This window comes from Cyanidioschyzon merolae, chromosome 14 (genome assembly GCF_000091205.1).
Source record: "Cyanidioschyzon merolae strain 10D DNA, chromosome 14, complete genome".
NCBI classification, from domain to species: domain Eukaryota; phylum Rhodophyta; class Bangiophyceae; order Cyanidiales; family Cyanidiaceae; genus Cyanidioschyzon; species Cyanidioschyzon merolae.
The window spans coordinates 155,570-167,221 of record NC_010140.1 but is presented as its reverse complement, the minus strand read 5'-3'; the positions used below and the strand labels follow the sequence as shown (position 1 = coordinate 167,221).

General features: G+C 58.9%; 1 protein-coding gene and 1 non-coding gene across 2 annotated transcripts; one reads left to right on the top strand and one right to left on the bottom strand.

The window, feature by feature from the left end:
- Positions 1–515: 515 nt before the first annotated feature.
- Positions 516–11,105, bottom strand: CYME_CMN068C (similar to U3 snoRNP protein Utp20p; the record flags this gene model as incomplete). Its single annotated transcript, XM_005537178.1, has 1 exon — positions 516–11,105. One exon carries the CDS (start codon positions 11,103–11,105, stop codon positions 516–518), a length of 10,590 nt encoding a protein of 3,529 aa, XP_005537235.1.
- A 174-nt stretch (positions 11,106–11,279) lies between these two features.
- CYME_CMN067R lies at positions 11,280–11,353 on the top strand. Its single transcript has one exon. It is a non-coding gene; the product is annotated as a tRNA-Val (tRNA).
- The last annotated feature ends 299 nt before the right edge of the window (positions 11,354–11,652 follow it).

Genomic DNA, 11,652 nt, shown 5'->3' with positions numbered 1-11,652 from the left:
CGAACACGTTCAAACCAGAGTCGTGCTCAACTGGTGTTCAGCGGCGTGTCCGCGTCCAACTTTCTAGCTTTCAACGAGCAAGTTTCCTCTGGTATAAAGCATTCACACAAAGTGCGCACTTGCTTCATGTCCGAGCTGAATATCTCGTTCTCGCTAGTCAAGAAACTGCCGAGCGCCCAACATGCTATCCACATACAGCGACATCATGCCCTTTGGTAGAGCGATCAGCGTCCAGCCAAGGCAAGTGGAGCTCACCAGCGGACTTTGCCAGCGGCGTCAGTTCGCTGCTGTCGAGTAGCATGCTGCGTCACACGAGGGCGTTTCCTAGACGCTCGGATGCAGCGCGCTCTCTTCAAAAACGAAAACAAACCCTATCCGGTCTGACCTTTATCCCCAGCGCCGATGCCTGTGTCTAGAGGCAGCGACGCGCCCTGTTCCGCCAAGCACGGAAGCCCGGTATCCCCTCAACCGTACCAGAAGTACTGCACGCCATCCGACTGGGCATTCGATTTCTTCTATACCTTCTCCAAAGTCCGCGCTGTTCGCGAAGCACCATGCCGTCGACGTTTCCTTTGCGCAGCTTCCACGCTATCGACAAGCGCCAAGCGCTTTCGTTCCGCGAGGCGTGCAGCTCGCTCTTGGCGATCGCGAGCAGTCACACGGTGGTAGACCTCCCAGAAGCGCACCGCACCGAGTCGATCCGGTTGCTCAAGTTCAGAACGAATGCGCTCGGCTGAGGCCTCTAGTTCAGCATCCAAATGAGCGTTTTCCGCGTTTGCCCGCAGCCGATCCAGGCGATACACGGGAAATATCCAGGCAGCGAGGAACGGCTCTATCGCCCGAGACCATGCTAATTGACCTGGCTTTTCGCGAGACTCACGCTGATGCTCAGTAGACTGTGCAGCCCGTGATTCCGTCGTGCTCGCAGCACCGGTGTGTTTCCGGAGCAGCTGCTCGAGAACGCGAAGCGCCACTCGACGTGTGCTGGTCTGCTCTCGAGCCCGAGAAGCAAGTCCCGACAAGCGCCGCAATAGCCAGCGCCAACTGGAACCCGCCTCCTGGCCCAGCACAAGTGCCATCGCGATCAGGAGTCGCTCTATGACCGCAGTTGCTTCGGTATTGCGTCCCTGGAAGGCGCTCAGCTGTCGACAGAGCGCCGCGGCAATAGCACTCACATGTGCTGGACTCCATTCGGGAGCAGACGCTCGCTCTTGCGGATGCTGTTCGCGTTGCCACATGAGTTCCATTAGGCGGGTAAGCGAGGCCCGCACCCATGGATGCGGATGCAGCAACAAACTGACCCGATCGGTTTGGGGAAGCCCAAACGCCAACGCATCCACGAGTCTGGTTGCGTCCGCCTTCGTCCAGGGCGAGCACTGCACGTGTTCCGGCTGCAGCGTCTGCTCCAGAGCACGACTCGCGGCATAGGCTAGGCACCAACGCGAGATGCCCCGGTGTACGTCGGCAGCCGCGTTGTTGGCAAGCGTTTCGCCCTGCTCCTCGTACTCAGAGTACGAAGCGCTCAGTGGAAGCGCCTCGTGTGCTGGTTCCTTGTGCCGCATCGCCCGCGCTGTCGCCGGGGTCGAGTCGTCGCGCTCTGCGGACGCATTCCCCCGGATGAAGGGCTCCATGGCTTCAAACAGGAGCGTCACCAGCTCCCGAGGCGAACCAGCCGGAACCAATGTGAACACCAGGGCGGCAGCTAGTCGCACACCGGGCTCGTGTCCCGGTTCCAGCCAGCGTGCTACCAGTTGCTGGAGCGAACGCGCTCCCGGTGTCAAAGCGACAGGTCGTTCAACACCCGTGCCTGTCGAACTGGACGGCAATGGCTCGAAGAGCGCCCGTACACATGCCCTCAGCACCTGGTATGCTTCGCTTCCGTGCTCATTCACCAAACGCACCGCCAGCGGCGCGAGCAGGTACTCACCGAGTGCAACGTTCGACGCAGTCGACTCTAGGCGAGCGTGATCATCAGCGCTGCTGCTGCCGTTACTGCTAGTTCGTGCGGATTCTACAAGCCGCTGCAAGAAGAGCAAGCAGGCGACGCGACCGTCCTCGTACGTATAGTCTAGATGCTGCACCATCAGGTCCAAGAGACGCTGCCTTTCTGTCTCGCTGGTTCGACGATTCCAGCAGTAACGCACCAGAAGCGAGATGCACTGATCTCGCAGCGTTGCATCGGAGCGCTGGATCAACAGTTGGCTCAGACGCTCGACCAGGGGCCACAGCGTTGACCGGGTGCACCAGTCCACCGCAGTCGATGCGGCATTCGTTTCGGGAGCAGCACGTAACGCCAATCGAAACACCGTCATCCCCGCCGACAGACGACTCGGAGAACTGTCCAGGGTGAGCGCACTGGCAGCCGCCTTGGTGAGCAACTGTTGCGAGCGTTTCCGCACGCCCATGATCGTGGGTAGCGGAGCGGGAAGCGTCACGAGTGTTGCCATGACGCGCAACAACGTCGTAAAGAGGTCGCGGTTCGAGGCAGTACCAGAAGCCGGCAATGCATGCGAACGCCAAACCGAGTTCGAGCATGGGAGCGCCGCACCCGCTTGCTCTGCACTACTCGAGACGATCTGCCGCTCCAAGAGTTCCTCGAGAGTCGGCGCAAGCCTCTTGAGGTGTACGCGAATGCTCTTGTCTTGGACCAGATGCGGAGCGCGCCACAAACGTTCCAGCAACTGCAGGGAACGAATCACCAGTTCATCGTGACGTGCTCGAAGCGTCTCGAGCACCAGAGGCTCCACCAGCAGGCGCCACACAACAAGTCGGGCACGTTGCCATGCAACCTCTTCTGGTGAGCGCCCCGGTAAGGATGCCTCGGAGGCCTCGACGGATAGGCTGGCGTTCCCCGGTGCCGTTCCGTCTAGCTCCACCGCCTCGTGCGCCTCTTCCGATGCAGTCCGCTGCCTACGAGTGACATCCACACGAGGCGAGCTAGAGCGTCTGGTTGTCGCGCCACACGACGGACGCTGTTCCCGCAGCAGTCGCCAATGCCAGGCCCAGTACAGCGCAACTTCGACGAGAATAGCGGCCTCGGAGCGTCTCGTTTGGCGAAATGTCTCAAGTTCGGGGCTCAGCTGCTGCACTTGTTCTACAATGGCTAGTTGCCCGGCGTCGAGTATTCCAAGGCCCAGCGCATCCGCTCGAGCGCTGCTCTCCGTTGTTGCGTTCTTGTCTCTGTGGTGATCAGCGGTTAGGCGCGCTTTCCGTTCTCCTTGCAGCGCCTGTCGGCTCCGGTGCTCAGGTGGAACGTTCTCTCTTACGTACTGGTGTTTGGATCTCGCTTGATCGATCGATAAAGGCGTTTTTTGTATGTGACGCTCTCCAGATGGTGACTGTGCGTCCTTGCTCGCCGCGACTTGCGTACGTCCAGCACTCGTTCGATTCCTCACAGACAAGTGCGCGCTTTCCCGCATGGTATCCCTAAAGCCGATCGTTTCAGAGGTGCCAGACCCAGTCGTCATTCGAGGCGTCTTTTCTGCAGCAGCAGCAGCAGCAGCAGCAGCAGCAGTAGTAGTAGTAGTAGTAACAGTATCAGCTCCCGGATCCGTACGCATCCGAGGGGACGGCTTCGTCAGCAAATATCGCAGAACAAGTGCTTGGGATGCGACTGCTGTCTCGGCATCCTCAGGTGCAACTGCATGCAGTTCCTGTCGATGGATGCCGTCCACAAAAGCGTGCAGGAGACGGCGCCATTGCTCGCGTTCCGCTATAGAGGCAGCACGATACCGCTCGGCACTGCTGGGCACGCCCGTCGTTGTCGTTGTCGTTGTCGTTGTCGTTGTCGTTGTCGTTGTCGTTGTCGTTGTCGTTGTCGTCGTCGTCGTCGTCGACCCACTGGTATCAAACGCGAGTCGTTCACGAAACGCCCGCACAAAGAGCTCCAACGCAAGCACCATGTTCGCTAGCCGATCCATCGGCCATACTCGACCCAGCAGCGTGAGACAACGCTCCGCGCTGTGTACATGAACCTCGCGGATATCCGCATAGAGCTTGGATACGCGCTTCTCTGCTTCGAGAACGGGATCCCGAAACTCCACCAGCAACACTAGTCCGAGTACACGTTGGAGCGTATCCAGATCCAGATGCCAAGTGGGGTACGCATCACACTCCAGCGTTGTCTGCAGCAACATGTGCAACGTGTACGCCCAGACGTGAAGTCGCCAAGTGCCTTCCGAATGCTGCAGCGCTTTTCTCGATGCGGATACCTGCACCGTCTCCGTTAACTGGCGAGCGATGCACCAGAGCCATTCAGGTCCCAGAATCCGCAGCAACAACTGAAGCGCTTCGCGTGCGTCGTCTCGCCGTTGCTGGTTGCGTAAACCGAGCGTACGTATCCAGCGGGTAACGAGACGCGGTACCCAGACTGCACGCTGCTGCTGCTGCTGCCTCGGAAGCGCTTGGAGAAGGCGCAGCACGATTTCCCAAACGATTCGTTCCAGGTGCCGATCACTCGCTGGGCAGTCTGCCTCGACTGCTGCGGTGTCACGGAGACTTGTCGCCACCAGGAGTGCATCCAGTCGCTCGAGCAGCTGCTCGGGAGCATTCCCCGATTTTTGTGTCTCTGGTGACACTGTTCGATGCTCGTTTTGCACCATAATCGGTGCGTGTTGTGTATCCGGTGCTTGATCTATTTGCTGCGCTTCCGATACCTCCTGCGGTATACTCGGCAGCGCAGCGAGCGCTCGGGCATAGACCACCAATACCTGCGCTTGCCCGAGTCGTCGTGCATTCGCGGACATACGCGCGTCTGAATGGGCATCTTCACGAGTGCTTGCGCTCCTCTGGCTGGATGCTAGTCGTTCGAAACGATGAAGATGCAGCGCAAAGCGTTGCCAACACCAGCTTGACGGCAGCGATGCCAGGAGGCGCTCCGCCAATAGCGCCTGAGCGCTCGCCAACCAGCTCGTCTGTAGTTGCTCTATTTCGGAATGCACACGACTTGACGTACTCGCTAATCCGATCAATTTTTCAACGAGTGGTACCAGGAATGCTTTCCGCACAAGCACCGGAATACTGCCCGTTGCCAGGACTTGATCGAGGAGTCTGCATGCGCGGATACGCGTAGCCAGTTGCTGGTGAACCAGGCACTGGAACACGTCTTCGGACTCGTCGACGGCTTCGGTGAGCGGACGCAGGCCATCGAGCCACACCGGGTCGAGTCCCGGTGTAGCGAGACGGACCAGTTGGCCGTAGGTCTTCAGTATGGTGTCCAGCTGCCTGATAGATTGCGTCGTGAGCGCTCGTTTCCGCAAGCGACTTGCAACGGGCGACACCAGCGCTCTCGGCGACGTCGCGACACCTGACGCCAAGACAACCCGGGATGCCTCGCTTGCACAGGGCACTTGCCGGGTAGCTTTTGTCGGGGCTTGTGCCTCTCCAGGTGTCGCTGACGCTATTCGTGTTGCAGGAGCGGCGACGCTGGTGCTCTCTGTCCCGCTACATGTCCTTGGTGTTGATACAGCGCTACCAACCAGTTTGATCAGTGCCTCGCTTGCAGCGCTACGAATAGCTGCATCTGTGAACTGCATGCCTGCCATGAGGTGTGGCACCAGGAGACGCCAGTCGGCGTCATGGTGCTCATCAAAGCGCTCTGCGTACGCACCCAGAACACTGTCCCAGTCTATCTGTCCGATGCTTGTGGGCGATATGCGATTCAAGCGCTCCAACAGGCTCGCTACAGGGCCTACGCGTGCTCGCAAGCTCGGGTCGGGAATATGGTCGCAGAGTGTCACCAGACGACGAGCGAGTTCCCAGCGCATTCGACTCGCCAGCGGGAACAATTCTGCACGCTCAAAGAGTTGCACGAGCAGTACCAGGAGCCTTTCCCATTGTTCGGGAAGCAGCCGATGCTGCAGACGCACACAGACGCTGTGGAAACTGTCCAGCAGCGTCCACCGCGTTGCCTCTTGGATACGTTTGCGTGCCATGAGCATCAGCAGTGCCTCCAGGAGTACCAGTGCTGCCTGCTGCAATGTGCATGGGACGGCCTCTCCTGGGACTTGTACGGCAGTGCCTTGCCGAAAGACGAGCCCAGCTTCTGCGGGTTCCGCTAAAGCGCCTCTGCCGGTAACGCGAGCAGTCGCTGCGGTATCCATTGGAACGCCTTGCGTCGGGCTGGACTCCGAGGACGTCCCGGCAAGCGACTGAGCATGCATCGCTTTCCGCGTCTCTGCAGGCACTGCTGCATGCTGCTCTTGAGCGTAGCTTGGCAGAAGAGACGCGCTTGCGCTTACGTCCATGCACTGGTCGATAACACACGACTCGTCGATTGCCAGCTCGTTTCCCAGGCGCTCCGCAAGCTGCAACAACAACTGGAGTGCAGCTTGCTGGACCGGGCCTTCCGGTTCGGGTCGACGCTTTGCAACTCGAAGCTTCGCATCAGCTTTCCAAGCCCGAGGCGATGACACGAGAAGGCAGCGCACGAGGGCCTGCACGAGCACTGGTGGCCACTGGCCTCGCGCTGTACGCTGCAGCAGTGCATCCATCAAGCGCAGCAAAAGGCACTGCAAATTCTGCTGCCTAACCTGAAGCAAACAGTTCACCAAGTATTGCCAAAGCATCGCTGTTTCTACTGGATATCCTCGGACAAGCTTTTGTACGTAGCACTCCGTTTCGAGCAATACCTGCAACGGTGCGAACAGCGACGGAGCCGACTGCGTCTCCTCGCCGAGACTCAGCCTCGCCAAGGCGTTGTTCAAGAGCCGCAACAGGTCCGCAAACCATGTTGGCGGTAGCATCTGGGTCCACTCAACTTGCCCTGGAATGGAAGATTCTTCGAAAGCGTCCGAGTGCTCGACCCGCTGGCCAGTTACCGCTCTCAACGAAGCGGATTCCGCGCTTGCCTCGACGTCGTCCACGACCATGACGCCAGGCTCTTCCATCCTGGACGTAATTGTCGTGCTCGCGTTCTCTACAAATGCCCCGATGCCGGATGGTGCAGTCGAGTGCGCTGCTTCAGCAGACGCAACCGGTACCCATCCGTTGACACGTCCGTGAACCTGGTCATTCGCCAACAAGCAGAGCATCCGCTGAAGCAGTCTAGCGGCAAGTCGCCTCTTGCCCTTATTCGCCTCGCGCTCCGGAGCATACCAACAACAAAACGATGCCCACGCAAGTGCAGTAATGCTAGCGAATAGGCTCCAGGGCGTTTCGAGGCCACTCTGGATCAGGTCCGCTACTGCGATCGCCAGAACAAGCCGCGTCTCTTCGCGTTGCTCTTGCTGGATCAGCCGGGCCAGATCCTGCAGTATCTGTGGATAGCGACCCATGAAACCGTAGCACTGCATGATCGCTTGAAAGAGCGCACGATAGCGCTTTTTCTGCGTACCCTGCGTGGACCCGGTACCCAGAAAGCGGGCGAGTGCTCTCGCTCTGCCAAAGAGCAGGTTCGCGACCAGCGGCATGACCACTGGTGCGTCATTGGGTAGAATAACGATCGACTCCACTGTAGCGGCTGGAGGTACCTCCCTGATGCGAGCCGCTCTCTTCGAGCCGCTCCTCGAGTACGTGAAATCCCCCGGTGAGTCCGCTGAGGCGGCCTGGTGTCGTTCCAGTGTTATCGCCGACGACCGTGACTGCAGGATCTGCTGAAAACGCTGCTCCAGTTGATAGAGCAGCGGCTGCTTCGGACCATCCTCGGCGGCCGGCTGCCTATCGTCCGAAGGCTTCGTTTGTGGCGCCTGCACCGCAGCGAGGTCCACCAGCGCTCCATAGAGCATGGCGACCTGCTCCCGAAGCGTTGCCAAACGAGTACCCACGAGTCGCGTTCGATGCGCTTTGGCAGGCGCGTTATCAGCTCTGGGTTGCAACAGTACCAGCAACGGAGGCAGGTATGCTCGACGGTGCTGCTGGTGCCAGGTCGATGACTGGAAGAGCGCCTCGAGTGCTGCTCTCTGCAGAGCCGCCTCTTCCGATCGAAGCGCTTGTTCTAGGAGAACCTTGTAGCGCACTCGATCCGCTTCCGGAGCATCCGACTGTGTTTGGGCAACCAACAGGGAACCCAGTTGACGCCAGTGGAGCGTCTCGATACCCGCTGGAACCGGATATGCGGTAACCACAGCAGCTAGTACCTTTTGATGTGCTTTGCTCACATTCGATTGCTGCACCGGTACCACCAGTTGCAGCAGATTCCTGTAAAACGCGTCCGCTGGAATGATCTGTCGAGCGAGAGCCAGACGACGAGAGCTCCATTCGTCATCCAGACAAGCGTTCTGAACTGGTGCCGGCGATACACAATAGGGATATGATCCTAGACCGACGGACGAGCGCGTCAGGCATGTATCGGTCCTGGGAGAAGAAGCAACGGTAGCAACGGCTGAATCAGTTGAAGCTGCATTCGTCATCGTGGCAGCGTTCAGCGGTGCTGCCCACTGACCTGCTGCTTCTTCTGCGGTTGGCTGAAACAGGTTCAGTCGCCGCCATATTCGGTCACTTGATGACTTGGTATTCGCGAGCCACGGCCATAAAGGCGCGCTCGACAGAGCGGCTCTCTTGGCCGGATCACTGCGTCTCCGTTGGGCGAGCGACGTATGCGTCGGTGCAGATGTTCCCGGTCGTGCAGCTTTTGCCTCCAGACGCGCCGTTTTGGCGGTTCGGAGCAACTCCTTCTCGCCAGGTTGCGTTCCAGAGCTGGGCCCGCTTGGCTCTGCGGCTGGTAACAAGCATGCAGCGCTCGACTCGGGTGTCGAAGCAGCATCTGCAGCACCAGCAGCAGCACCAGAAGCGGATTCATATTCAGGTGAACAGACCGCCCCCGATACAGTCGTTTGGAGCATTGGTGCAGCGCTCGACTCGGGTGTCGAAGCAGCATCTGCAGCATCTTCATGTGATCCTAGGGCACCAGCGCGTTCTTCACCAGCAAATCGCTCACTGCGCTGGGATACCCAGCTGCAACGAGCTTGCGTAGCCTGAAACACCGGCAAAAGCACCTGCTCGAAGAGTGCTGCTGGATCCACCTGCTCCATAGCAGCTCGCCACAATGCGGGAACCTCTTCCCAGTACAGCGTCAGTGGTAATTGAAGAATGCCCAGAATGGCGAAAAGCTCCAAGCGCACCAGCTGCTGGGGCATGTTCGCACGTCCTTGCTGTCGCAACATCATCAAAACACGTCTCAGGTGCAGACGAGCTGCGTCAATTCGGTCTATTTCCCGAGTAAACGAGGAAGCGACTTGATAGACTTCAGCCATGGCTTGGAAAAACGATTCCAGCTGCGGATGTGGACTGCTCCTCGCCAACCTCGCACACAGCTCAAGTTCCGCTGCGCTGAACAGAGCATCACGTTGCAAACGGAAGCGCTCTGTCTGTGTCGCCCAGAGCACCAAGTCGCTGCCTTCAGGGTCCCGGTCAAGTAGCTGTCGTACAAGTGCGTCAAAGCCAGCCTCTGTACCCGGCGTTACTGGGTACTGACTTGCGGCCTCGAAGCAGCGGTCTAATAGGGGCTTGTCGGCTGGAAACTGCCGACACAGAGCCAGGAGCGCAGCTAGAGAGGTATCGTCCTGCAGGATGCATCGCAATCGATCCTGCTGGTCGTCATCCATACCTGTGAGACGCACCATGGTTGCCAGTTGCAGCGCAAGATAGCGGATTGATGAATCGTTGTCTTCTAGGTCCGAGACTTGCCAGATCCCTGGACAGCGTTGCAGAGTCGATAACAGCGCGTCACTAGCTGTTTGGTCCGTCTCCCTGATACTCGTGACAAGTCGCAATATCCAGGAGAGATGAGCGCTGCGCGACAGGCTGGTTCTGGATAATCGCTGGTAGACGCAGCCAAGCACTTCGCCGAGCAGTGGAACCGCTTCTGGGGAGCGCCAGACCTCCGTCTGTGTAACCAGCGATTCGAGCACTGCTGCGGCAACTCGGACGTCCGCCAAGTCATCTGTGAGGCTTTTGAGGAAACGTCGTTTCTGCGCCAAAGAGCCGAGGCGGGCAATAGCATCTCCGTAGGACGCCAGGAGCCACACCAGCGCAGGTTCCGAACCACGTCCCAGCTGCAAAGTCGAAACGCTTGCAGCGAACGTCCCGCTCAGGAGCGATGCACGCTCCGAGGACGACGATACCGCGTTGCGGCAGCATCCGTAGAGGCAGGCGCCCAGTGCCTCCATGACATGAACGAGACGTTTCGGGTGCGCGTGCTCCAGGGAAACCAGCAAAGTGGATTCCTGCAGCTGTGCAAGGGCGCTGGGCGTCAGCGCTCGCCCTAGTCGCCACCAAAGCGCAGCGAGGAGCATCTGCGGAAAGGCATCCGATGTGTCATAATGCGCTTCGTGGTGCAAGATGCAGTGTTGAAGCTTTTCAAGCAGGACGGGGGCCTTTGAGTGTGGCTCCCCTCGAATGCCGCAGCATCCGTAGAAGAAAGTTGCCGCTAGGCCGTCTGCCATCCTCCGCTGCGTCTCGGTGGTGGCGGCATCGGTGCCCGACTGAGTGACCAGCGTTGCAACCAGCGGCTGTATGTCCTCGATCGGGAGTCGACGCAAAAGCACGCCAGCGCTCTGTGCGGCAAGTAGACGTACATATTCGCTGCGATGACAGAGCAGCATCGCCGCCCATGAACGCAACACTTGAGGCGCTTGCTGCTGCCCAAAGCGCCGTTGCTTGGTCCAGCAGCGAAAGAGCCGCGCTGTTGTCGAGAAGAAGACACTCGTCTCATCCGCGTTTTCCAAGTCCAAAGCGCCTGCTAGAACCTCTAAGGACGGTCGTATGAAGGGTGTAAACTCTGCAGCCAGATCCAGTGCGAGAGCCTCCCAGCAAACTATCAACGCCGCCAACGACGACGGCGATCGCTCGCGAACAGCAAGCACCCACTGCCGAAAGACTCGCTTCCGGTTTCGAAGCAAAAGCGGCAGTGAGATCACCCAGTCTTCCACGGACTTTGCAAACGCCTGGAATGAGCGTGTTCGATCACGATCGCTCCATTCGGCAATGGCGTTCCGCAGGTACGTATCCAACGCCGACTCGTGCTTTCGTGACGCGTACGCTTCGCTGACCAAGACTGGTCTGCGAAGTCGCTCCGCATCGCTTGTGTTCAGCTGACGCAGACGATCGCGAAGCGACAAGAACTTGAACTGCCGCTCTCCGCGCCCGCTTTTATTGAGGACTTTCATGAGTGAAACCCACAACGCTCTTGGGTCTGTCTGAGACGCTCCGCTAGTCAACGAGGACGTCCAGTACCTCGGGGCTCGGAGCAGCGCCCCTGCGAATCCGAATCATACTCGCCATCCTTGCGCACAGATTCCAAAGCATTTATATATCAATTGTTGTGCATGCTTATTCGTCGCGCGGGCGTGGTCTAGATGGTTATGACGTGTGCCTAACACGCACAAGATCGCGCGTTCGAGTCGCGCCGCCCGTACTGCACGCTTTTGCCATGAGAGCACCGCAGCGCATGCCAATGAATAGAAAAACACCTTGTGCGCTTTTTTGTGTGCGAACATGGTATACAGGTCGCTTGTTCAGGCGCGATGGCTGCAAGCAGCATCTGACCCCGCTTGCAAGCTGGACGGCAATCAGTACCGTCAGAAACTTTACATGGTAGGTCGTGTGAGATCGATGAATGCATGGAACTGGAGCGTTATGAATGGACGGAGCCTGCGAAGCGACCAGGAACAGACCCCAGCTCCGCTGCCGACGCTTTTATGCTCTCGCTGTTTC